Source organism: Camelus ferus, chromosome 10, assembly GCF_009834535.1.
Source record: "Camelus ferus isolate YT-003-E chromosome 10, BCGSAC_Cfer_1.0, whole genome shotgun sequence".
Lineage (NCBI taxonomy): Eukaryota > Metazoa > Chordata > Mammalia > Artiodactyla > Camelidae > Camelus > Camelus ferus.
Window position 1 is genome coordinate 71,984,726 of NC_045705.1, and position 22,260 is coordinate 72,006,985.

Below are 22,260 nucleotides of genomic sequence, written 5' to 3' on the forward strand. Positions count from 1 at the left end.
ACACACTCAAGCCATGTGGGGCAGTTTACTGAGGTTTTAGTGTTGGGGTAGGGAGACATCACACACACACATGTGGGGAAGGATACCTCCCACAGGTAAGCATGTACTCACACGGGTTCTGTGCACCTCCTGTCTCCAAAAAGGAGCTGTGGCCTTTGGGGCCTAGTGAGTTCTGAGCTGGCCGTGTCCCGTGCTTCTCTGAGGGTCTTGGCAGATTTGACAAGGACTAGGGTGAGAGTCCTCAGTCTCCCCCTGCCCCCTGTGGCAGAAATCCTAGGGCTCTGAGATGTCCTGTCTCAGACCCAGGGTACCGGGGCTTCCCACCACATGGGGGAAGGAGTCCTCTGCGACCACGGACTCTTCTTCTGTCGTCCAGGCTGGGCTGGCCTTGGCTGCCTTCGCTCATCAGAATCCAGGGCTGGGCTGGCAGTGGATGTCCAGTCTGGGGCAAGAGCTGCTACCTCCAGGAGTTCTGCCTCATGGGGGCAACTGTGGGGAGGACACAGGCTGAGAGGGCTGAGAGGGCCACAGGAGGGCCTCATCCCACCCAGAGATGGGGGGACAGACATACTCTCTGGGCTCAGACTGGACACTAGGGCAGGACTCCGGGGGGGTCCTGTGAGGGGCTCTTCTCTGGCTGGAGGCAGAAGATCCTGTGGGGAGAGCAAGTCAGCTTGGAGCTGGGCCAGGCTCCCCACCGACCTGGCCTCCCTCCAGTACTGCTCTGACCTGCGTGCTGAGGGGAACCCCGTCCGGCCGTGGGGGCGGTGGCAGTGCAGCCCCTGTCTGCTGGATGAACTGCTGCAGGTCACACTGACGGAGCTCCCGGTTCAGCTCCTCCAGTTCCTGGGCCTGGGCCTGGGGCATATGGGACCCTCAGGGACTTGCCCAGGGAGCTCCACAGCCTTGTGCCCTCCCACATCCCCCAGAGACTGACATCCAAGTCCAGCCATGTATCAGGGAAACTGGCAGGGGTGTGGGGTCCAGTGGGCTCACCTGCAGCGCATGCTCGGCGGCCTCCAGTGCCCGGCCCACCAGGACAAGGCTGCCCTGCACCTCCACTCTCTGCCGCTCCTGGGCTGCTAGGTCCTGACGCAGGCGTTCCGAGGCAGACACCGTGGGTGAGGGGGGCCCAGGGGTCTCTGCCACCAGTTGCAACTCAGCCTCCAGGGCACGGGCCTGGGCATCCAGGGCCTGCAGGCGGGCGGCATGCTCGGCAGTGGCTACACTCAGCGCCTGCAGGCGTGCCTGCCCCTCACGCTCGCGGGCTTCCTCACGCCGCAGCTCCTGCTCCCAGAAGGCCTCCTGGCCCAGCTCTGCTGCATTCCTCCGCACCCTTTGCTCCAAGCCCTGTAGATCTGTGCAGCAACCTGGCAGTGATTCTACGGGGGCCACAGGCTCGGGTGCCACAGGGCCGGGGGCCAGGCCAGGGCACCCCAGGCTGAAGGTCAGCGCTTTGCGGGGTTCACGGTCCAGTGCTGGTCGAGGTTTCGGGGGGAGACTGGCTCGGATTGGGCAGCGCTCAGGGGGCGGGCAGTTGTCTGAGGAGGGCCTCCCAGCAAGGCTGGGCCCTGTGCGCCTCAGGACAAACTGGACATCGCTGGCAAACTGTCCACAGGTAGCCTGGGCACCCACTGGGCACTCCTGGGGTAGCAGCTGCCGTTCCTTCTCTCTGAGGCGCTGCACCAGCACAAAGCGGCCTGTCTGGCCTAGGGTAGGAGGAGGTGTCAGTCAGCCCATATCCCCTACCCTCTGTCCACCTGGCTTGAGCAGCTGGGGTCGGGGGGCAAGAGGGATGAGCGCCAGCCCCAGCCTCCTTGGGGGAAGAAGGGCCAGAGGGTCAGGCCCCACCCCCAGTGCACCTGCTGGGCCCATCTGGGACTCAGGGCCTCACCTATTGCTTGGGCTAGCGCGATGACCACTTCCTGGCAGGTGGTCTGCTCTGAAACTCCACAGACCACGCGCTGGATGCCGTCCACCCACACCTTCAGCTCCATGGCTGCCAGCCCTGAGAGCATCCCTGTCCTGCAGGGAGGGCGAAGGCCACAGGGTCAGGCCCTGCCTGGCCCCAACACAGCCTGGCTCCTCTTTTCCTCTTCCAGGACTGCTTCTCACCCCCAGAACTGGCTCAGGACTGCTGCCCCTCAGCGTCCGGTGCCCAGCCCCACCCGCAGGCCGCACATTCCTGGGGGTGGGGTAGTAAAGACCCGCGCGTCCCCCAAAAGCGGCGAAGCAGTGTGCCCTCGCGCAGGGCTCAGAGGCTTCCCTACTCCCAAGCCTGCTCTCGCCCCGCCCCACTCCCGGAACAGGGCGAGTTATTAACCAGACCTGGTCACCTGGCTCGTAAGGCACAGCCCCTCCCGCGGGGCGCCCGCGCGCAGACCTCGGCCCTTGGGACAGACCGCACCCGGCGCGGGCGGCCCCTCCCCACTCCCGCCCGTCCCCGGGCTCGTTCGCGAGGCCGCCGTCCCGGCCCGCGGCGGTGCAGGTGCGGCGCGGCCTCGGCGCCGGCCCGGCTTGCGCCCTGCCGTCGGAGTTGCCGTCCCGGGCTGCGCCTTGCGTTCTAGAGGCTCTGGGGCCCGGCGCGGCTCACCTAGGCTCACCTAGGCGCTCGAGGGGCGCCGGAACTCAGGAACCAGCCGGCCGCTGCCGGGAGCCCGGCGCCGCCGCAACCTGCCGCCTCCAGTGCCGCGGGAGCGCCCCGGCCCGCCGCCCCATTGGCCCACAGCCCGTGTGCCCCGCCCCGCAAGCACCCATTGGCTCCTCGGCGCGCATGGCCCGCCCCTCGCCAGCACCCATTAGCCACCTTCTCTGAGTCTCGCCCCTGGCCCTCCCTATTGGCTCCCCGCCCGCCCCGCCCCCGGAGGCTCCCAGGTGTGGGCGGGGCTCGGCAGCCAGGAGGGGCGGCAAGAGCCCGGGTCCACGCACGCCCCAATCACGCAAACAACGCGGAAGCTCGTCCAGGCCCGCGGTCCCAGGCAGAGCGTGGGGCAGGTGTCTGGCGCCGCGCTCCCGGGCCGACTTCCGCAGATGCCGCCAAGTCTGATGAGTCTCTCGCCTAGACAGGAGGCGCTGGCCAGCGTCCAGAGGAGCAGCGGGGCCACAGCCTCCCCACCCCCTGTTAGACCCAGGTCGGACGCACAGGGGTCGGGGGGCGGGGCTCATAGCTGGAGGGAGTGGAGCTGGTTGGCCACCGGCCACTCTGGCTGCGGCCAGACTGACAGTTCTTTTGGGGGAAGGGGCCGACCTGAGGTTGCCTGGGACAAAGGCCCTGGGCTCTTTTGTGTGAGGCTCCTTTCTCCCACCAATTCCTGCCCCCAGTGGGGCCCAATGCCTGCCCGAGTGTGGACACACCCCTCTGCCCCGCCGGCCAGTCCGGCTGTTCCATCGGGAGAACCCAAGTCAGCACCACCGCCAGAGTCTCTCACAGTTTCTATGCTACCTGTGTGGAAGAGCAGCAAAGGCCTTCAGAGCCTGTCTGCCCCAATCACACTGGGCCACAAGGGCATCTTTCCACCACAAGCCCGACAAGAGCAGAGGCTGAAAGCCTGAACAAATGAATGGTGAATGAATGAAGATGGGGTGGGGTGGGGCAAAGCAGGAGGGCATGGGTCTTGTGGATCATGTCCGGTGCCTTACTTTTGACCTGGGCGGAGGGAACCATGATCATCATTATATGTGTCCCCAGGGTCCCCTGCAGTGGCTTAGGTGATGGAGGCAGGGGAGAAGGTGAGGCTTCTGTCTTGGGCCTAAGTAAATGGGGGCCCATTGTTGGGTAGCACTCAGCAGGGCCCTCTCCCAGGTTCTCTGGGATCTCCCCTGGTTCCTCCTCCCCACCCCACCCCCTCAGTCAGCTCAGGCCCCAGTGAGGTCCACGTGCCCTGGAGTGCCATCCACTGACTTGTGGACACACTCACAGGGCAGCAATGCCGATAATAGCCACCGACTGCCATACCAGGCTGGAGAGGGACTGTGGGAGCCTCCCCCAGGGTTGGTTGGGGGTGTTGTGCTGAGTGGGTGACCATGGCAGGCCGTGTTAGTCACTCTGTGTCCTCTGGGCCTGCTGAGGTTAGCTGGGCAGTAGCTCGACCTCTCACAGCTGCTCCTTCAGGCTGGACCAGGAGGTGGGCCCAGGGTTCACTTGGGGCCCTGGTCTGGTGTCGCCCAGGAAGCTCCTGGTAACAAACAGCCCCTCCCCTCTGAGTGCTAGTATCCATGGCAACACTGCGGAGCCTTTCTCTCCCCAAGCCTGCTTGGATTTCAGGCCTCAGGTGAATGTTGTGGGAGGACCCTGGGTCTGACTGGCAGAGGACTAGCACCTCTGGGGGCCCTTGCTCTAGGCCGAGGGGTAGGAGCTTGGGCCCTAGAGGGCCAGGGTGACAGGGAGGAGACAACAGGGAATGTGTGAATACCCAGGTGACATGGAGCCTGGTGGGGGGTGACCTGCTGTCCTGGCCTGGTCAGAAACATGCAGATGTGGACACCCACGTAACTGGCAGTTTGCTGTCCCGTGGGGCGCACACGCGCGCACGCACACACACACACACGCACACCCCTTCTTGGAGGGTGATGCCCTGTGAGCCAGCGGCACCCTTTGGGGCTGTCGTACACACACATGTGTAAGGAGAGCCCTGCAGGGGTGCCCACACACAGGACGCAGGGCAGACAGCCCCACCACCCCTCCTCTCAGCTCCCCCAAGAACATCAAGAATGGCCCCCGAGTCTTGTCAGGAGGCTGAAGGAGCCGAGAAGGAGGCTCTCCCAGTCCTGGTGGACCGAGAACCTGTCAGTGGCCACATAGGGCCTCCAGCTGGTGCACCTGCTGACCCGGTGGCTCCTGCGCACCCTCAGGACACCAAGTGTAGGGTGGTCTTCTCCATCAACCTGCAGTAAGGAGGGGAGGGGGTGGTCAGCCACTCGGGCCAGGCCAGCCAGAGAGCAGGGTCCGATCAAGAGGAAGGGGCGCTGGCATTCCAGGTTGGCCCCGGAGTCCCTGGACCCGCACACTCTGCGGCTGCTGTGGGGGCAGCGGGAGCTGGAGATCCAGGCCCTGCGGTGGGCCATCCAGAACCCCCGGAATGGCCGGCACTACCATATCCTGCGGGAGGTGGCTGGGCTTCCACCTGAGAGGTCAGCAGTGAAGCCCTAGTCCTCCGGCCCCACCCAGTCCCTGCCCTGGCCCAACTCCTGGTTTATGTCTGACTCCAACCTCAACTGCTGAGCCCCACTCCAGCCTGACCCCAGCCCAGACCTGGACTCTAGCCCCAGTCCTTACCTGACCGTAATCCCCAACCTAATCCTGAAGAAGTCACTATACTGTAAACCCACCTAGACCCGAACTCTGAGCATTTCGGTGGGTACTAAACCCAACCTAGACTCCACCTCCGACTCAGACCTCTTCAGAGTCTGACAGCTTGACCCAGTCACAGTCTGTGCCCTCAGAACCCTAATGACAGTGAGGAGGAGTTCCTCCTTCTCTCCTCCTTGGCTGCTGGGGGGGCGGGGGGTGGCCGCTGAGATTGCCCCTTCCCCCAGGAGCTCACGCAGTCAGGAAAAGTTCCTGCAAAATCAGGTCCAAAAGCTGACTCTGCAGTTGAAAGGGCAGAAGGAACAGGCCCAGCTGGTAAGGGCTGTAGGGGAATCCAGGGCTTGGGCATGGGACCCAAGCTGGGGTGAGGGTCTGGGGCCAGGCAGGGGTAGCCTTGGGGGCCAGGGTCTGGAGAAGGCCCCGCCCACCGACGGGCTGTCCTGGAGCAGGAGAAGGCACGCCTGGAGGAGCGGCTGCTGCAGATGCGAAACACGCTGCAGCAGATGGAGGCCGAGTTGCAGGCCCTCCGGAAGTCCTGCCTCCTGCAGCTGGCCCGCTCCTCCTGGGTGGGCCGCATACTGAGATCTTCAACGGGCAGTGTGGAGGTGAGCCTGTGCCCCTGGGGCCCTGCCCTACTCAGCCCGCCCTCCTTGGTTTTCCCTGGGACAGCCGGCATGTCTCCTTCAGACTGGTGCTGCTGGGGGGCCCTGGCTGGTCTGGGAGTGGGAGGAACTACAAGCCCTGTGGTCCCACCCACCTGACACTTGGCAATTGTGTGCCTCAGGTGCTAGTGAGGTCAAAGTGGAGAGTTGTGCTGGGTGGAGGGGTGCCCTTTCCCCCAAGCCCCTGCTCAGTGGCCTCCTGTCCCCTTTTGCAGGTGGTGACTGCAGAGACCCTGATGGACCCCAGCGACCTCTCTGAGAGCGATCAGGCCCCCACTGCTGGGGAGGTAAGCAAGCCCTCCAAGTGTGTTCATGGCTCTGCCATCCTGTGGGGGCAGGGGGGGCAGTGCCACATATCTGTTGCTTTTTGGCCAGAGTTTCCGGCTGGAGGATGTGGACTGGAACAGCATCGCTCACCAGTACCCCAACCTCTTCACCAACATCGAGTCCAACTCAGATCAAAAGTAACTGCACTGTGTGGGGACCCCCCAGGGGCAAGGAGAGGGCTTGCTTTGGCAGGTGTTGCTTTGGCACAATCCCAGTTCTACCCTTTAGTGTCCCTGGACAGGTCACTTAAACCTTCCAAGCATCATTCTCTGAGCTGTATGATGGGTTAGGGATGAAGAGAAAAGGCTCTGGGGCCATCTCTGTCCAGCCATGAGCCCTTTCCCCATGCAAGGTCCTCAGGATAGGGACCACAGCTTGGTGTGCTCTGCCCACCTTGGGGAGGTTGGGTGGGGGTGGGCTGGTGTCCAGGAGCCAGAGCCGTGGACAGCGAGCTGATCTTGGCCCACAGGCGCCCTTGGGCCCCACCGCCCCCACAGCTCCCACCAGCCACACTATCTGACCAGCGGAGCTCGGAGCTGTGCTGTCGGCGCAGGGAACAGCGTCTCAAGAGTGTACAGTGGAGCTCCCTGCCCTTGGTTGGCACCAGCAGTTCAGGGAGCACTGGCTCCGAATCCAGTAGCTGCCAGCTGGCTGCGTGTAATTGCGTGCAGAAAGTGACAGGCGACCATCCCCAGGCACCAGGCTGCACTTCTGAGCAGATGGAAGCACAGGCATGGAGCCTCTGCGAGGACAGTCAGGCAATATCTGAAGGTGAAGTGGGATGGGTCTCCTCTGGTGGCTCCCCCCTCCCCAGGCCTGTGATTTCTGCCCAAAGCTATAAAGGACATCCCCCAGCCTCCAGGCCTTCATAGTAGCCAGGTGCCAGGCAGTCGAGGGCCTCTCCAGCCCCATCCCTAGGGGTTAGGGTGGTCTTGGAGGGCTCCTGCCATTGCCTTGGTGCTCTGGCTCAAATCCATCCCCCCCCCCCACCAACAAGTACAGCAAGCTACGTCTCTGCTTCCGTCAGCCACCATGGTCCAGCTATCCCTCCTGCCCAGGATCTGACCCCCCAGCACTGCTCTTCTGCCGCCTGGACCCTCAGGGTGCTGCAGGCCAGGTGTGGCCTCACAGGAGATGTCCCCAGTGGATGCTCCATTGGGGCGGTCCCCCTCCCCCTCCCGGACAGGCCTTCTCTCTGCAGATCTCCGGAAAACCCACTGGGGCCAGCAGGGCAAGACAGTCCAGGTGCTGGAGTCCAGTGAGGATCCCCACCCCCAGGAGACCGGGCGCTGTCTCAGGTGAGAAGGGGACCCCGCCCACCTCCAGGCGCTGGGAAGCGGGTCTCCTAGCGGGACCAGGGCTGGAGTGGCCAAACTTCTCTGCACGGTGCTGCTGCCCCAGCCCCACCGGCTCCTGCCTGAAGATCGTGGCCGTGAGCCGCCGCCAGAGGTTCGTGCGCATCCTCAACCAGTCGCTGGAGGAGACTGCCGACCTGAGCGGCTTCGTGCTGCGGCAGCTGGTGCGCGACTTCCCTGTGTGCATGTACCGCTTCCCGCCTGGCACCCTGCTGGCGCCACAGCACCACGTCACGGTGCGTTCGGCTCCTCACGCCCTTCGCGGCCCCGCCCCGGCCCCCGCCGCCCCTCACCCGCCGCCCGCGCCCTTCCCAGGTGTGGGGCGAGGCGCCCGGCAGCACCAAGCAACAGCCGTCCTCCTCCTTCGGCCGGGAGCCCGTCCGCTTCCACTCCAGCCGGGGCTGCGTGACCCTCCTTCTGAACCTCCAAGGCGAGGTCAGTGCGGATCCCGCGAGGACAGGGTTGGCCTTGCGGGGTAGGGGTGACCACCATGCCCTCATGGCCCCGCAGGTCCTCAGCGAGCACCAGGCTCCGCACTGCGGGCCCCCCGTCTCGAAGGTCTTCGCCGACAACACCGACTTGTCCATCGACCGTTTTCCGCTCTTGGAGGCCAGGCCTGGTGCCGACTTCGTCGGGCAACGGCTCCAGCCTCGACCCCCGCGAAAGGGCCGGGCGCGGGAGGCCCGGGCCGGGCGCCAGAAGTCGGTGTGGGGACCTTGGGTTCCTCGGTCCGTGCCTCCCCCACAGGCCCCGATCAGCAAAGACCCCACCCCACTGCTAGGCCCGTTCCTGACCTCTCCGGGCCCCCCACCTCCCCAAGTCCCGCCCCTCCAGGCCCACCCTTTCCCGCGGGTGGTCTCTGTCCCTCACCACCCCTTCTCCCCTCCCCAGGACCCGGGTCCAGCTGCCAAGCTTGAGCACCAGCAAGCTCTTCTGCCAGCGGCAGGTGTCAGTGCGACCTGAGGGCGCCGAGACCCACCTAGAGCTCCTGCCCGCCATCCTCGGTGAGGGCGCCGGGGGTTAGGGACGTGGAGAGGGGGCGGACAGCGAGGAGGGGGCGCCGGCGACGACCCCACCCCATCACTGTCCTGCGCAGAGGCGAAGCCGGGCCTCGATGATGGCCAGGCTAGGAAGGAATGCAAGGTCCGGGTGAGTGCGGACGCGGGGGTCCCGGCAGCCCCGGCCCCTCCCTCGTCCTACAGGCCCCGGCCCCTCCCTCGTCCTACAGGCCCCGCCCCCGCCCAGGACGCCTCTCAGGCTCCGCCCCCCCAGGTGTGCCGGAAGAGCGTGGACCGCGGCTGTCCCATGGTGGCGCTGTCGGTGCAGAGCACCGCCGAGAGCAGGTTCGGCTTCCGCTTCCTCAGCTGCCCACCCATCATCGCGGACGCCGGCTGGCCGGTGTAAGGCCGGTGGGGAGCGGCCGTCCAGGCGACTGGCTCCCCCCAGCCGTCTCCGTGACTGCAGGGCAGGGTGGTCCGGGAAGAAAGCGCCGAAGGCCGGCGATGCTGGCTGCATAATTTATTGAATCAACACCGCCTCCCAAGTAAACTACATTTCTGTACCTGAGTCGAAAACGATTCCCTTGGTTTCCGGGTGTCCTGCCCCAAGAGGAGGGAACTGGCTACCCCATCCCCGCGGGAGAACCCACAAGTCCACCAGGATGGGAGATCTGGCTGCACCCTGGTTTGCCTGGGGCAAGCGCCTCCACTCAGGACCACAGCAGCCTGAGCGTGGCTCAGAGCCCTGGGGCAGCTGGAGGGCTGGCCAGGAAATGGACAGGGCCCAGCTCCAACCATCTCGGTCTGGGCCCAACCTTCCCTCTTCTAGGCCTGTTCCTCTTAGGAAGGCCAGGCCACACGGAAGGAGTGGGTAGCTGGGCCAGCAGTAGGGCATTGGGCTGTCCTGTCCTGGGCTCTCCCTCTGCCCACCCCCTGGCAGTCCCAACTCCTGACTTCACTCCAAGAGGATCCTCTCCTGTGCTAGGTCCACTCCCCACCCCCTCCAGCACACTTCCCCAGATGCTCTGCAAGCTGTGAGGCTAGAGTTCAAGTGGGTGCTCCCATGACCACAGTGGGACCTCTTGACCAGCCCCCAGGCCAGCCTGGCAGTAGGTGGGAGTTTCCAGTGGGGGTGGGATTGGGCCGGGGTGATGAGGTTCAGGTGTGACACGCACTGGAGGCTGGGGGTCTGGCTGCTGGATCTGGTGCTGGCTTAGGGCCTGGACGTCCTTTGGCTGAAGGGCTGGAGCCTGAGGCCACCTCCAGGGCTCTCAGAGCACTCACTGCAGCCAGCCCCCGACCCAGGCCAAGCCCCCCACTCCGTCCAGGCCCCAAGCTACCCAGGGCTCTGAGCCGACGCCCCCGGAACTGCAGATCTGTGGACCCCAAGGAGCTGCTGCCCCTGTCAGGTGACATGAGGGACTTGGGGGGAGAGGGGATCAGGTTGTACCCTACAGTCCTGGAAGGCTCTGGAAAACAAGGAAAGAGACAGCATGTCAGACAAGAGGCCCCGGGGAATCATAATAGGGGTGGCCAGAGGGCTGCAGTGTCTGCTGTGGCTCCTCCCTTAGGCCTTCACTCCCCCTCCCAAGGCAGCACCCTTGCCCCACTTCCTGTGCTCCCCAGGGAAGTTGTGGCCCTCAGCCCTGTGACTTCTGACCTTTGCTTGAGCTGGACCCACCTCTGGAGAGGCAGAGGCCACAAGGTTGGGCTCTGGCTTTGGGTCATTGGGCCCCATCCCCAAGGGTGAGCTCATGGGCTGGTGGCCCTGGGCCAGTTCCCAAACGTCTCCTATAGAGAGTGAGGCCCTGGTACCCACCTGAGGGCAGGCTAGGTGGGTATGGCCATGGTCACCCAGTGCCCACCTGGACCTGGACTGCAGTAGGAGGCCCTGGTGCCCCTCGTCCCTCAATGGCTGTCACTACTTCAGCCACGCCTCCTCCTGGCTGCCTGTTGGCTCACCCTCCACCCTCCACAGGGTAGCTGGCTGTGGACCCCTCTCAACCAGCTGTTCTCGGGGCCCCCTTTCTCCAGCCCGGCCCCAAGGCACCAGCCAGCACATGGATGTGCAGAGCTTGGGCCTGTCCCTGCTCCATCCTGGCCCCCTGACGCCCCCCTCCACAGGATGGTCATTCGGCCAACCCTTCAGCCTACACTCCTGCCGCCCCTGCTTACAAAGACCTCCCCAGGTTTGCCAACCCAGCTGTTCTGACAGTCAGGGCAGACCCTTCCCCCAGGAAGCTTCCCTGGGCCCCACTGGGTGCGGGGCCTCTCTGCCTCACAGCCCCTGGGCTTGCTCCACTCAGCCGTGGTCACTCTGAAGCCAGGGTCCCTGAGGGACAGCCTCACCTGGCTTAATTCTGTGCTCCAAGCCGGGCACAGACCCCGTCTGCAGGAGAAGGGTGGCCCCTCCGCCTTGGTCTCCTGCCCACCTGGCGGCCCCCTTCCCTTTGCTGGCCTTCTGTCCCACCCAAGAACTTCCCGGCGGGCCTGTCCTGGGCCCTCGCGGCACCCTCTTTCAGTCTGGGCCCCTCTGGCCTCTGCTTACACTGCCCTTCTCCGGAGAGCCCTCTCCCTCCCTCTCTGTGACCCAGCCCTGGTGGCCTAGTAGTGGCCTTGTGGTCCCATGGCTCAGAGAAGGAGGACTTGGGATTGGAATCCCTTGGCTGTGTGCCTCTACCCCCAAGAGAGGCCCTCCCTGTAACACCTGTGTCAGAGCCTGGCTAGCGAGGCACTGAGTTAGTGCAGCTGGTCTGAAGGGTGTGAGGTCACTCTGGGTACCTGTGCCCAGGCTTGAGGGGCGAGGGGGAGTCTTGGGCCCAGCCTTGTCCTCTTGTTCTTCAGGGCCCCTCTGTGGGCCCCCAGGAACTGTGGCCACTGCCTTCTGGGACTCCAGGCACCTATGGGGGAGAGGTCTGGGGTGCGGGGAGGGGGAAAGGCTGCAGCCCTGCCCTCCTTTGGAGCCAATTCCAAGTGAGTGTGACTCTGGGATGGTCCCTCAGTCTTAGGCTCCCATGACCAGCCCCTCCAGCCACCTGGGGGACCAGGGACCACTTAGCCAAAGCAGGTTCCAGCCATGAGCCCCGACCAGACAGGACACACGAGGTAGTGGGGCTGGGGTGGGGATGGTGAGGAGCACCCACCGCATGCACAGCTCCCTCAAAGCCTGAAGCCTGGCCAGGAGGTCACAACTGTCTGCAGGGTCAGGTGCTGGGCTGGAAGCCCTGGTGGCTAGGCCTTCTGGTCTGTATGGGGGCAGCTTCTCTGGGTGCACCCAGGCCTGGGAAGGGAAAGGGCTGGTTTAGGGGCACTGCCTTTGAGGAGGCTGGTGGGCAGCGGCTTGGAGGTAGAAGGCCTTATTCGGCTGTAGAGGGTGTGAGGAGCTGGGAGCCCAGGCCCAGGATGCTGGCCCACTGCGGAGGCAGGGTGTACCTGGCCCTGGTGCCGGCGTTCCTGCAGGCCTTTGCTGGGGTTCCCGCAGAGGACTCGGCCGGTGCCTGGAGAAGAGGGTGTGGCTAGTCCTGGCTTGGGGCCGAGGGGCTCCAGGGTCAGCTCTGGGCCCAGGTGGGTCAGATACCGTGGGTAAGGTTGCTGGCATGGTCCTCTGGGGCCTGGCTCTTGGGAAGAAGGTCTTCAGGCAGGGGACCCCCAGGGACCAGCAGGGAGAGGGGCCAGGGCCTCGGGGCCCGGGGCTGGATCTCAGGCAGGCACGGGTCAGGGCCGAGTCTTCGACTGGGGGATCCGTAGGGATGATCTGCCCAAGGGTGAAAATCAAAGGTCACCAAGGCCCACACCAGCTGGCCAGCCTGGGAGCCCCCAACTGACCTCTGTCCACAGAGCAGGGACCCTGCCACCCAGCATCTGTGTGCCCTAAGCCCAGTGCCATGGAGCGGCAGGTTCAGCCTTCCTTTCCCTCTTTGGATGGTGGGGGAGGCACCCACCAGGTGCGGCTAATGGGGAGGCTGTCCTGGCCCCAGGGCAGGTATGCAGGGCTCTGAGAATGAGGGGCTAAAGCTCAGAAGGGACAGAAGGTGCAGCTGTCTCTGAGAGGCCTGTGGCGGGGGGGAGGGGGTAGTGGCTGAGGGTGGAGACCTCTCCTGCTGGGGGTGTCAGGGAGTAGGGACCTCCTCTGAGCCTCAGAGGTGAGGTCTTTAGGCAGGGTGGGGCAGCCCTCACCGGAGGCCAGGTGGATGGTGGCCGCAACCAGCCTGGGAAGCAGGCTGTCCAGGGCGCTGCCCTCCTTGATGGCCTCCTTCACCATGAGCCAGTCCTGGTCCAGTTTCCACGAGGTCGGCAGGCCTGGGTGCACGGCTGGCACCTCGTCCAAGACCTGCAGCTGGGGGATAAGCTGCCTCACCTCTGCCCGGTAGTCGTAGCCCTGGGGTGCCTGTAGTGTCGGGCAGGGGGGCCACCAGGCTAGCATCATCCTGCAGTTGCCTCCCCCAGACCCGCTGTGGGCAGGGGAGCTGGGGGCTGCTGATGCTGCCCCACTCTGGACAGGCTGTCAGGCTGGCCTGGGTCACTTTGGGACACCAGGGACCGCAGCAACCCTGGGCTCCCACCCATAGATGACCGCACTCTCCAGGCTCACTGCCAGGGTCCAGGGGTGCCCTCTGGACTGTGGAGCCGCCCTGAGCTCTCTGAGCTCTGGCCCAGTGGGCGGCCACTCTGCACTGGCACCGGGGAGCAGCTGGGCAGGATGTGTTATCTCCAGGCGTGTGTGAGCAGTGCAGGGGTGCATGCAGCGGTGGGGGCTGTGAACAGGCCCTCGACATATCAGTGCATTTCTGCAGGGGATGGGGGGCTCTGACGGGGTCTGCAGAGTGTGTGTATGAGAGTATGTATTTGTGTACACAACTCTGTGTGGAGACCGTAGAGAATACATGTGCTTCCACGTGGCACGTGCACAGACCTCAGGGGCCTGGCATTCCCTTTGCAGTCCCGTCCTGGCAGCTGCCGGGCCTCCAGCAACACGGGAGAATGAGCTCACAGTAAGTGAGCCACAGGGTGCAGGAGGGCGTGCCCTGGGGGTGTGCCGCGGGGTCAGATGGGCAAAGAGGTCCCCGGGTCCACGGGGGTCCACGGGAGGGCCACGGGCTGGAGCCGCAGAGCCCTGCCCCATCCTGTGTGCGCACACCTCGTTGGAGGAGCCTGGGCCCGGCCGCAGGCACACGGGGTTGCCCTCCAGGGTGAGCGTGGCCAGCCTCGGGCACAGCTGCAGATAGCACAGCTGCCCCGGGTCCTCCACGCAGTTGCCCTCCAGGTCCAGCACCTCCAGCTGCTCGAGCAGGCACAGCGGGCTCAGGTCCGAGATGTCGTTGTAGGAAACGTAGAGTTCCTGGGGCAGGACGGGGTCCTCAGCCAGGCAGGGGGCAGGGCCTGGCCTGGTACCGCCCCCCAGCCCACGGTGCCGCAGACCCACCTTGAGGGCCGGGAAGGAGCTGACACCGTCCAGGTCGGCCAGGCCACAGCGAGCCAGCCACAGCACCTGCAGGCGGCCCAGGGAGGTGCCCAGGTCTCTGCAGAGGGCAGGGTTGGCTGGTCAGTGCCGTCCTGGGTGGAGGGACGGGCATCTGTGGACATGAAGGCCTTGTGCCACGTCTGAGCCCAACCACCACCCACATCGGCTGTCTCCAGGCCCAGGGGCTCTGCGACTGGCCTGTGGCAGAGTTCCCACTCCCTGCCTTCCCTCCTTGCTGCAGCCGCCTGGCCTTCGGCAGGGGCAGAAGTTCCTTTATCTTGTCCACCCCCTGGGGGGCTGGGGCCGGCCACAGCTGTGGGGAGCTGCCCTGGTGCCAGAGAGCTACTGCCTGCTTCTGTGGGGGTGGGTGAGGCGTCCCCTTCCTGGGGGGGGCGGTCAGCCAGGGTGTCCTTCCTTCCCCTCTCCCCCGGCCCTCCCCCTGCCCAGCTGTGCCTGCAGGCTCTCCCCCGCCAGCTGCCGGTGCCCCAGACTAGTCTCTGCCACTTCCCTGGGGCAGGCCGGGGCTTTCCCACCCTAAAACAGCAGACCTCCTGCCCCCGACCCCTCTGGGCCCCCAGGCCCGACACTGCAAGGTCCTCTCAGCCTGGGCGTCCCTTCTCTCCTGTCAGGACACTTGACCACCACAGCATGTCCTGTCCACTGGCTCCTGGGATGCGCCTGAGGGCTTGGCTTTTGTGTTTTGTCCACTGGCTCCTGGGATGGGCCTGAGGGCTTGGCTTTTGTGTTTTGTCCACTGGCTCCTGGGATGCGCCTAAGGGCTTGGCTTTTGTGTTTCCTCTCCTCGAGGTCTCTGTGCTCACACCGGGAGCGTGGCCAATCCCACGTTCTCTGGGAAGGACCTGCTCTCGTCCCTTCTCCCTCCCACTTCCATCTTGGCCTTTCCCCTGCTTTCTGGGAGAGTTCCCTGTCTTCCAACGCTGCTAGTAACTTTCTTGTTGGCCTTCACACGTTTAACTCCTCAGAGCCCTTCTTGCTCTCTGACCTTTGTTCATAGCCTGCTGTTCTTGTTTGAAGAGGCAGAGGAGCCACATCCCCTTCCACGTCTTGGAACTCTCACTGAAGGCTCTCGGACGGCACTCCCCTCCTGGCACTGTCTTTTTCCTCCCAGGGGTCTTTGGGTTTGCTTTGACATGTCCCTGTCATGCTACACGTGCCGCAATATTTCTAATTATACTGTTGACAGCTTCTCGGGCACTCAGATTGGGAGTGAGGGTCTGAAATGTTGCTTGGAAGCGCTGAGCAACTGGGGACAGCGATGAGGGGGTGAGGTGGCTTCCCTGGGGGTACCAGTCGGTGGGGGTGGTGAGGAACCCCACATGGCCCCAAATGGGTTCTGCTGTGCTGGCCACCCTGCCTCTGCCGCCCGGCTGCAGCCGCGCTGACCCCCCAGAGACCCTGAATCACACCCACACTTTGGCACCTGTGGACTTGGCACTTTCCCTTCCTCCTGCTTGGAGGGCTCTGCCTCCTCCCTGGTCCATGCGGAGGGGCCCTCACCTCTCAGGTGTTCCTGGCAGCTTCACATTTCTGCATGGCCTGGTGAATCCTTCCATTCATCTGGTTCGCAAATTCCCCTTCAGTTATGTCTCATCCACCACTTAACCTGCGCTCTGCATTTCCAGGTTTTGTTCTGCTCTGCAATCTCTACCTTTGCCTTAGCCTTTGTCCTTTAGTTACAGAGATTCCAGGTGTAGCCCCGTCTACTGCCTTAAAGGGATTTTCCAATCACCTCTTAAGTGGCTGAAATTTGTGTCCAGTGATTTCCTTAAGAGGGGCGAATCAACTGTCTTCCCCGTCTCTGACGCTTTCCGGGATGCCGGCTGGTGGGAAACCTTCGGCTCACGCCTTCTTCCCACTGGGCATGTAGACGTCACTCCACTGTCTTCTGGCCTTGAGTATGTCTGTGTGCAAGTCTGAGGGGAACTTCATTTTTTTCTGCTTGAGGGAAGACCTGATCTCTTTACTTGGCTGCCCCCCAATTTTGTCTTTATCTTGGAGCCCAGTGCCTTTATTAGGGTATGTTTCAGTGTTGGCGGTTCAGTTTCAGTTTCCTTTCGATCCGTAGATGAAAGGCTGCTTTTATGTCCGACAAGTTTTCTTTACGTTTTAGACATTGGTTCTGACCTGTCGCTTCCACTTGCTTCTGCAGAGACTAGGCACGTGCCTCCATCTGTCTGCCCCCTCCGGGATTCTTTCAAACCCCATTCGCAGCCACGGGGTTCTACTCGTGTTTTCACCCCCGTCTTGCCCACAGTGTCTCAGATGGGGTTTCCTGTGCTGTTTCTTTCAAGCTTGTCTTCATTTCCCTGACGGCCCTCTTGTTTGATTCCATGTCTTCGAGAGTCCCGTCCCTCGTCCTGCCTGTGGCCTGTGGTTCCGCCTGAGAGCTGGCCTGGACCTGGCTGCCTGGCCGGGAGCCCCAGGCTTCCTCTGGGTGGCTTTGTGCCCTTGGAAAACGGGGACCCAATGATGGTAGAAGAATAAAGGTGCAGATGATCAGTAGATTTTGCATCATCGCAGATTGGGTAAAAAAGTTACCAGATACATAGAACTAATGAAAAAAACAAAGCACATGCAATCTCTGGGACCCTGCCTGAGGCTGTACACAGAAAGTTAGATTTTGAATATATTTACCGAAAAACTGGAAGGATTAGAACAATTAAGCTCAGCATTCAGCTCAGGGGGCCAGAAAAAGAACAACAGTAAATAACAAAAAGAGCTAGAAGGAAAGACTTGACGAAGATCAGGATGAAAGCAGTAGGAACTGGAAAAATCAAAGAGCCCAGAGCGACTCTTTACAAAATTGACAGAGGATCCTCTGGCAAGACTGCTCAGGGATAAAAAGAGAGACGATATGAATAAATACATGGAATTTAAGAAAGGGAACACTTACGGCCACAGCAGAGATTTAAGACGATAAAAGACCACTATGAACAAACTATGTGCCCACAGTCTGGAAAACCCAGGCAAGCTGGGCACCAAAGAGAAAACTTCGACTGGGCTAATAGCCACTAAAGAAATCAAACGGAGATTAACGCTCCCCACGCCGCCAAGCCCACAGGTCTGGGCCAGTTTTAAAAGGAAGTTTGATCATGGAATAGACGGCTTCTGTCTCTTACAGTCATTTCTTGTGCAGGGAGCGTCAGACAACCCAGCAGTTGAGAAGAACAGTGAGAGGGAGGGTCCCTTTTGAGTCGGTCCTCGATTCCAGAACCAGAGAAGTGCAAACGAGGGAATTCAAGGGCTGTTACCCAAGAAAACAGGTGAAAACTGCTGAGCAAATATTATTTTAAAGTTACAGTGATTTTTAAATACTTCATCACCAGCAGGTATGTCAGTGCAGGAATGGAAGGGTGAATGACCATCACAGAATCTGTCACTGGAGTCTAGTTGGTTAATAGGCCAAAGGAGAAGTGTCATTTTATGATCCTGTCAGTAGATGCACAGAGACTCAGACACGTGCCCACCAAGGTCAGGACAAACCAAGCCTGCCTGCCACTGTCACTGCTGCTGGTTAACGGCGGGCTGGCCAACAGGCCCTGGCCAGGCAGTAAGGCAGAAAGCAGCGGGGGGGCCAGAGCGAATGGCAGTGCCCACTGCTTGCTGATGGTACGGCCGTCAGCACAGAAACCCCAATGGAATCGACCGATTACCTGAATTACTGCGAGCTTGGCGATATCACAAATACACAGTAAAGGGACAGAGCTGTCAGAGGTGACAGACCCAGTTATAGAGGTCAGTGGTGTCTTCCTGATTTAACACATCTATTCTAAACCAACAGAATGCTTCTCTTCATTGGCAATACTCAACCGGAAAACACAACAGAGACAGAGCTCCATCCGTGATTACAGAGATACTACAAACAGATGGGAGTTAATTTAGCCTCTGCAGACGTAATTATGTGAGATGCAGTCACACCACCCAGTACGACTGGTGAGCTTATAAACAGAGAATTTGGACATGGGGAGAAGGTCACATGAGTGTGGAGGCAGAGCCTGGGGTGATGAGTCTGCCAGGCAAGGAACCCCAAACGTGGCCAGCACCGCCCAAGGAGAGGGGAATGAAACAGGACCTCCCTCAGCCTCAGAGGGAACCGGCGCTTCCGACCCCAGATCCTGCCTTGCGGCCTCCAGAACTGAAGAGTCAGTTCAAGCCGCTTGGCTCGTGGTGCTTTGTTCAGCAACTCTAGAGGACTGACACACTCCTTGGCCTGCCAACATGGCTGTAGCCATGCCGAGCACGCGAGGGGACTTGCCCTTGACTGTCCCGGAGACGGGGTTCTCACCTGTTCTGGTCACTGATGTATCCTCCGTGGTTAGAATGGGCTTGGCCCAGGTGTGTACCCACAAAAGGGAGGAATAACCTCTTGCTGCTGGGGCCAGCTGGACACAGGTTTCTGTGCCTTGCAGCTGACAGCATTCTGATAACGAACCTTACAGAGGGAGTCTAAAGGCTCTATTCAAAACATAAAAGAACACAGAATGGAGAGCTATACCATATTTGTGGATGTATGTAACTTAAAAATTAACCCAAATTAGCATATGAATCTTTTTTAATTAAAAAAAAATCCCAGAAGGAGTAGGGTGTGTGAAATCCAAAAAAAACTGATTGTAAAACTCAAATGCAAGTGCTCAGAAATAGCTGAGTCAGTGTGGAAAAAGGAAAACCAAGATGAGGTGTCAGATACTCACACATTAGCGCAGAGCTGCACCAGTGCAGGCTGCAGACGGAGAGCGGGGAACACGCAGGCGTACCCGCATGGGCCTGGAGAATGGCCCGGAGGACGCCGGTGGACTGCCGGTGGAGGTCGGGAACACCGCCTCACCACATAGTGGAAAACACAACGGGGCCTCAGTCTGGTACCACAACCTGTTCTCTGTGTGGCAGCAACCTCACAGAGAAGCTGGATTAAAGACCCAAAAGTAAACAGTGAGACCATAAGCAGACAGACGAAAAAGCAGAGTATCTCCAAGACCTTGGGGGTGTAGACCAACGTCCTAAAAAAACACCCAAAGCACCAGCCAGAACGGATGGACTGGAACAGTGCAAACGAGGGATCACTGTTTTAGTGAAAAGCACCCTGGTTAGAGTTAGCGGGGGAAGGCGGGGTGCAGAGGCCTATGGGGTCTAAAACGCACCCCGGCTCTACAAAGAACTCCCAGGCATGAACAGGGAGAGGATAGAACCCAGCTGAAAACCAGCACCTGGGGACACGCACACGGCCGTGCTGTAGTGAAAGCTGCCCCTTCAAGTACGTTAATTTCCAAATGAGCTGTTGCGTTTCCCAGATGGTTAGTGTGGTTTTCCCCACACGATTGTCCTGAGTCAAGGCTGTCCGGTCCGAGGCTGGCTTGGCGGGGACACCAGGGCCATCGGTGCCTTTCTCCCAGTGGATGGATGAGCAGCCCTCTGGGAACCAGCCCCATTCACGTGGGACACAGTCTTAACGGCAGCGACACTTTCAGGTGCTGAATTCTCTCCTAGACTCTGAAGAACTGACAGCCATTACCTTAAAATTACGTTCCAGCCCGTATAACACTGCCTGAGATTTTAATGTCTTCAGTATCATTGTCATCACCTAAGCTGTAATGTGACTTTATTGAACTGTCATATTTAATCATGTTTAATCAGGTTCCTTTTACAAATATTTATTCACTTTCAATCCCTGGAGATCTGCAACCATCGTTTGGCCAAGTTTCAGGATTCAATAACAGAAAATTTAAACACTCCTTATATGTTTCACTGTTGTTTTCAAGGAACAGAATACCTTTCATACAATTTCTGATCTAATTTTTTCTTGGAATTGGGTTTCTTTCTGTCTTCTTGGAATTAAACATTTTGTTTTGTCATGGACGGTGCGTCATGTTACCTTTATAAAGCCTTCCGCTCCTCTCTGTAGTTTTCATCCTTGTTTTATGATCTTTCTGTATATTTTTATTGTTCTTTGAGCTAATTTGTAAGCCTTCATAACGAAACAAACATGATTTTTTGTCTCTGTTCAATTAAATAAAGCACTGATATCTGTCAGAATATTGCTGAATCACGTACTAAAGACGGTTCCGAGTGCCAGATTACTTGCAGGATGCGGGGTTCCCTGGGAGCCGGTGTCGCCTGCCTCATCCCTGCCCCACTCTGCGCCTCCCGCTGGGGCCACACAGCCTCTTCCATTTCCAGGTTTTCCAGGTTTTATTAAATTCTTTTTGAAGCTTATTATTTGATAAACAGCAGTATAAATAAGGAAAATCAAGTGAGGATGCTTAAAAACTACCTTTACCATCTCACCTGCAAATGATTGGACCCTCATAGCCCATTTAAAACACCTGGAGAACTTTCTAGACTTGGGACTGGACTCCCACTGCCTTCGGATGGCTGGCCTGGCTGCATAAAACCAGCAGTGTCTTCCTGAAACCCATGTTGTTCAAACACCCAGAACAAGCTGGTGTGACCTCAGATTTGTTCTTCCAGCCCGATCAAGTAAACAAAAGCCTTAAGCTGTCCTGAGTTTTGACTTTCATCTTCTAGGTTAAGTATTGAAATGCTGCTATGTTCACACGGGCCCCGCGGTCTGGCCTCGCCCATCCCTCTTCTTGCTGACGGGGACCCTAAGCTCCTGGCCACCTAGTGTGGGGTCCACCCTGGGCTGTGGTGAGGGGAGCAGGGATGCCTGGAACCCGCTGGTGTTGAGCCGTGCAAGCTCGCTGGTTGGGGACCCTTTGCTGAAGGCCAGTGGGTGCCTTCTGGGTGCTCCTTGGAGACCTTGTCAGCCACACAGCCTGGTGCGACCAGCCCAACCCTGACCATAGGCCTCAAGTGGCGTGCGTCACCCTCAGCAGCTGCATCCAGCTGACCGGGGGTGGGTGATGTGGCAGAGCCGGGCTGGAAGGGTGGGCGTTAGGGCTGGGAGCTGGAGCCGGCAGGCTGCCCAGGGAGACCCCACCCAGGCTGGCAGGATGCGCTCCAGGGGCCCTGAGGGCACTCACCGCAGGGAGCCGAGGCAGCTGCCATTCAACTTCAGTTGGCTGAGGTTGGGCAGGTGTACCCCTGTGGGGCCACAGGAAGGAGAGGTCAGTGCAGGCCTGCCCCTAGCCCCTGCTGTCCGATGACTGCCCCAAAGCCCAGTGCAGCCTTGGGGACACAGGCTTATGTCATGCAGGGCAGGGGAAGAAGGTGCCCCAAGAGGACAGGGCCACGCCCAAGGCCAAGAGGCCACTGGACTCCAGGGGAGAGGGGAGACTGGCTGGTGTAGGTGTGGCCAGAGCTTGGGTCCTGCTCCCAGGCCACCTCCCACGGCGGGGCCACAAGCACTGCTGGCACCCCAGACCACAGCCTCCATCAGCTCACACACTGGGGTCTAGAGCCTGGGAGCCCCCAGCCATCATCCTGTGCAACCAAGGAGGGTTCTTAGTCACTGCCTCCCGTGGAGTACAGGGCACTGAGACAGAGTCCTCAGTCCCTGGAGGAGGGCTGCAGTGGTCCAAAGACCAGGGCCTGGCGGGGGACCTGCGCGGTCTGGCCTGGATGGTGGTGGGTGCAGGCAGGGCGGGGCTCTCACCAAAGTTCCCCAGGCTGTTCTCGCGGGTGTTGACACGCAGTTCCAGCCTGCTCACCAGCCCAAGGTCATCTGCCTGAGCCAAGGCGTGCTGCGGATGTCGGGGGGCAGTCAGTTCTGGGACTGGACAGTGGTCACCCCCCCCCCACCCACAGGGATACCCCTGTTTTGGGCCACAAGACTGGAGCAGGTGGCAGACACTCCCTTGCCTCGCCCACACTGACCCTGGCCAGGACTAGCTCTGGCTGGGGGATATGCGTGATGTGGTGGGAGCAGAGGTCACAATCGTGTATGCCCAGTGGGGCCACTGCCAGCTAAGGGCCTGCCCTGAGGGTGCCAGTGTACAAATGCGCCCCACGGAACAGACCCAGTGCAGTTCACAGCTTGGAGCCCAGCTCTGCTGAGCATGGCTGTGCCCCAGCCTGCCTCAACCCCAGGGACAAGTACACTTGTGCTGTGAACCCATAAGTCTAGGGGTCGTTGGTCATTAACATCACTGCAGCAATAGCTGACTCATACAGAACTCGGGACCTAGACGCAATTCCAACAGGTACCACAACAAGAAGAATGAATGTGACC

At 60.8% G+C, this 22,260-nt stretch overlaps 4 protein-coding genes across 17 annotated transcripts in view; 2 read left to right on the top strand and 2 right to left on the bottom strand.

Annotated features, from left to right (window-relative positions):
- On the bottom strand, window positions 1-8,124 carry RASSF7 (Ras association domain family member 7). Of its 4 annotated transcripts, XM_032490366.1 has the most exons (8): window positions 7,994-8,124; window positions 7,618-7,861; window positions 4,820-4,884; window positions 1,895-2,025; window positions 997-1,709; window positions 730-858; window positions 572-653; window positions 1-489 (listed from the first exon to the last, which is right to left on the bottom strand). In XM_032490366.1, the coding sequence occupies exons 2-8, from the start codon at window positions 7,837-7,839 to the stop codon at window positions 458-460; spliced, it is 1,374 nt and encodes a 457-aa protein (XP_032346257.1). In that variant the 5' UTR covers window positions 7,840-7,861; window positions 7,994-8,124; the 3' UTR covers window positions 1-457. The 4 variants fall into 4 exon arrangements, with proteins under 4 accessions (XP_032346257.1, XP_032346259.1, XP_032346260.1 ...); XM_032490368.1 differs by lacking the exons at window positions 4,820-4,884; window positions 7,618-7,861; window positions 7,994-8,124 and adding an exon at window positions 2,594-2,712; XM_032490369.1 differs by lacking the exons at window positions 4,820-4,884; window positions 7,618-7,861; window positions 7,994-8,124 and adding an exon at window positions 2,604-2,701.
- On the top strand, window positions 3,004-7,815 carry LOC106729147 (lamin tail domain-containing protein 2). Its single transcript, XM_032490371.1, has 9 exons — window positions 3,004-3,131; window positions 4,978-5,130; window positions 5,536-5,623; window positions 5,758-5,913; window positions 6,186-6,257; window positions 6,346-6,434; window positions 6,767-7,068; window positions 7,300-7,595; window positions 7,699-7,815. The coding sequence occupies exons 1-8, from the start codon at window positions 3,031-3,033 to the stop codon at window positions 7,557-7,559; spliced, it is 1,221 nt and encodes a 406-aa protein (XP_032346262.1). The 5' UTR covers window positions 3,004-3,030; the 3' UTR covers window positions 7,560-7,595; window positions 7,699-7,815.
- On the top strand, window positions 7,609-9,218 carry LOC116666575 (lamin tail domain-containing protein 2-like). Its single transcript, XM_032490378.1, has 4 exons — window positions 7,609-7,816; window positions 7,968-8,380; window positions 8,544-8,656; window positions 8,749-9,218. Exons 2-4 carry the CDS (start codon window positions 8,151-8,153, stop codon window positions 9,054-9,056), a joined length of 651 nt encoding a protein of 216 aa, XP_032346269.1. The 5' UTR covers window positions 7,609-7,816; window positions 7,968-8,150; the 3' UTR covers window positions 9,057-9,218.
- LRRC56 (leucine rich repeat containing 56) overlaps window positions 9,156-22,260 on the bottom strand; it is an 18,919-nt gene continuing 5,814 nt past the window's right edge. For 9 of the 11 annotated variants that reach the window (XM_032490355.1, XM_032490352.1, XM_032490350.1 and 6 more), the window contains 10 exons: window positions 21,685-21,772; window positions 21,113-21,173; window positions 14,073-14,169; window positions 13,788-13,988; window positions 12,827-13,037; window positions 12,228-12,404; window positions 12,083-12,147; window positions 11,794-11,930; window positions 11,432-11,565; window positions 9,156-10,119 (listed from right to left, as the gene is read on the bottom strand). In XM_032490355.1, the coding sequence (XP_032346246.1) occupies window positions 9,809-10,119; window positions 11,432-11,565; window positions 11,794-11,930; window positions 12,083-12,147; window positions 12,228-12,404; window positions 12,827-13,037; window positions 13,788-13,988; window positions 14,073-14,169; window positions 21,113-21,173; window positions 21,685-21,772 (1,482 nt within the window). In that variant the 3' untranslated portion in view covers window positions 9,156-9,808. Of the gene's footprint in view, window positions 10,120-11,431; window positions 11,931-12,082; window positions 12,148-12,227; window positions 12,405-12,826; window positions 13,038-13,787; window positions 13,989-14,072; window positions 14,170-21,112; window positions 21,174-21,684; window positions 21,773-22,260 lie in introns of those variants that run through there. The other 2 variants (XM_032490357.1, XM_032490358.1) reach the window with 2 other exon arrangements.

Bases quoted from the DNA above. Each gene is read 5' to 3' on its own strand.
- LOC106729147 (XM_032490371.1), top strand. From the start codon at position 3,031: ATGCCGCCAAGTCTGATGAGTCTCTCGCCTAGACAGGAGGCGCTGGCC. The intron at 6,435-6,766 runs GTAACTGCACTG...CTTGGCCCACAG, and splicing joins GAGTCCAACTCAGATCAAAA to GCGCCCTTGGGCCCCACCGC. The intron at 7,069-7,299 runs GTGAAGTGGGAT...CAACAAGTACAG, and splicing joins CAGTCAGGCAATATCTGAAG to CAAGCTACGTCTCTGCTTCC.
- RASSF7 (XM_032490366.1), bottom strand. From the start codon at position 7,839: ATGCACACAGGGAAGTCGCGCACCAGCTGCCGCAGCACGAAGCCGCTC. The intron at 4,885-7,617 runs GTGGGCGGGGTC...TCCTTACTGCAG, and splicing joins CCGCTTCCCAGCGCCTGGAG to GTTGATGGAGAAGACCACCC. The intron at 859-996 runs GTGAGCCCACTG...CATATGCCCCAG, and splicing joins CCGCCGAGCATGCGCTGCAG to GCCCAGGCCCAGGAACTGGA.
- LOC116666575 (XM_032490378.1), top strand. From the start codon at position 8,151: ATGGCCCCGCAGGTCCTCAGCGAGCACCAGGCTCCGCACTGCGGGCCC. The intron at 8,381-8,543 runs GTCCGTGCCTCC...TCCCCTCCCCAG, and splicing joins TGGGGACCTTGGGTTCCTCG to GACCCGGGTCCAGCTGCCAA. The intron at 8,657-8,748 runs GTGAGGGCGCCG...TGTCCTGCGCAG, and splicing joins GCTCCTGCCCGCCATCCTCG to AGGCGAAGCCGGGCCTCGAT.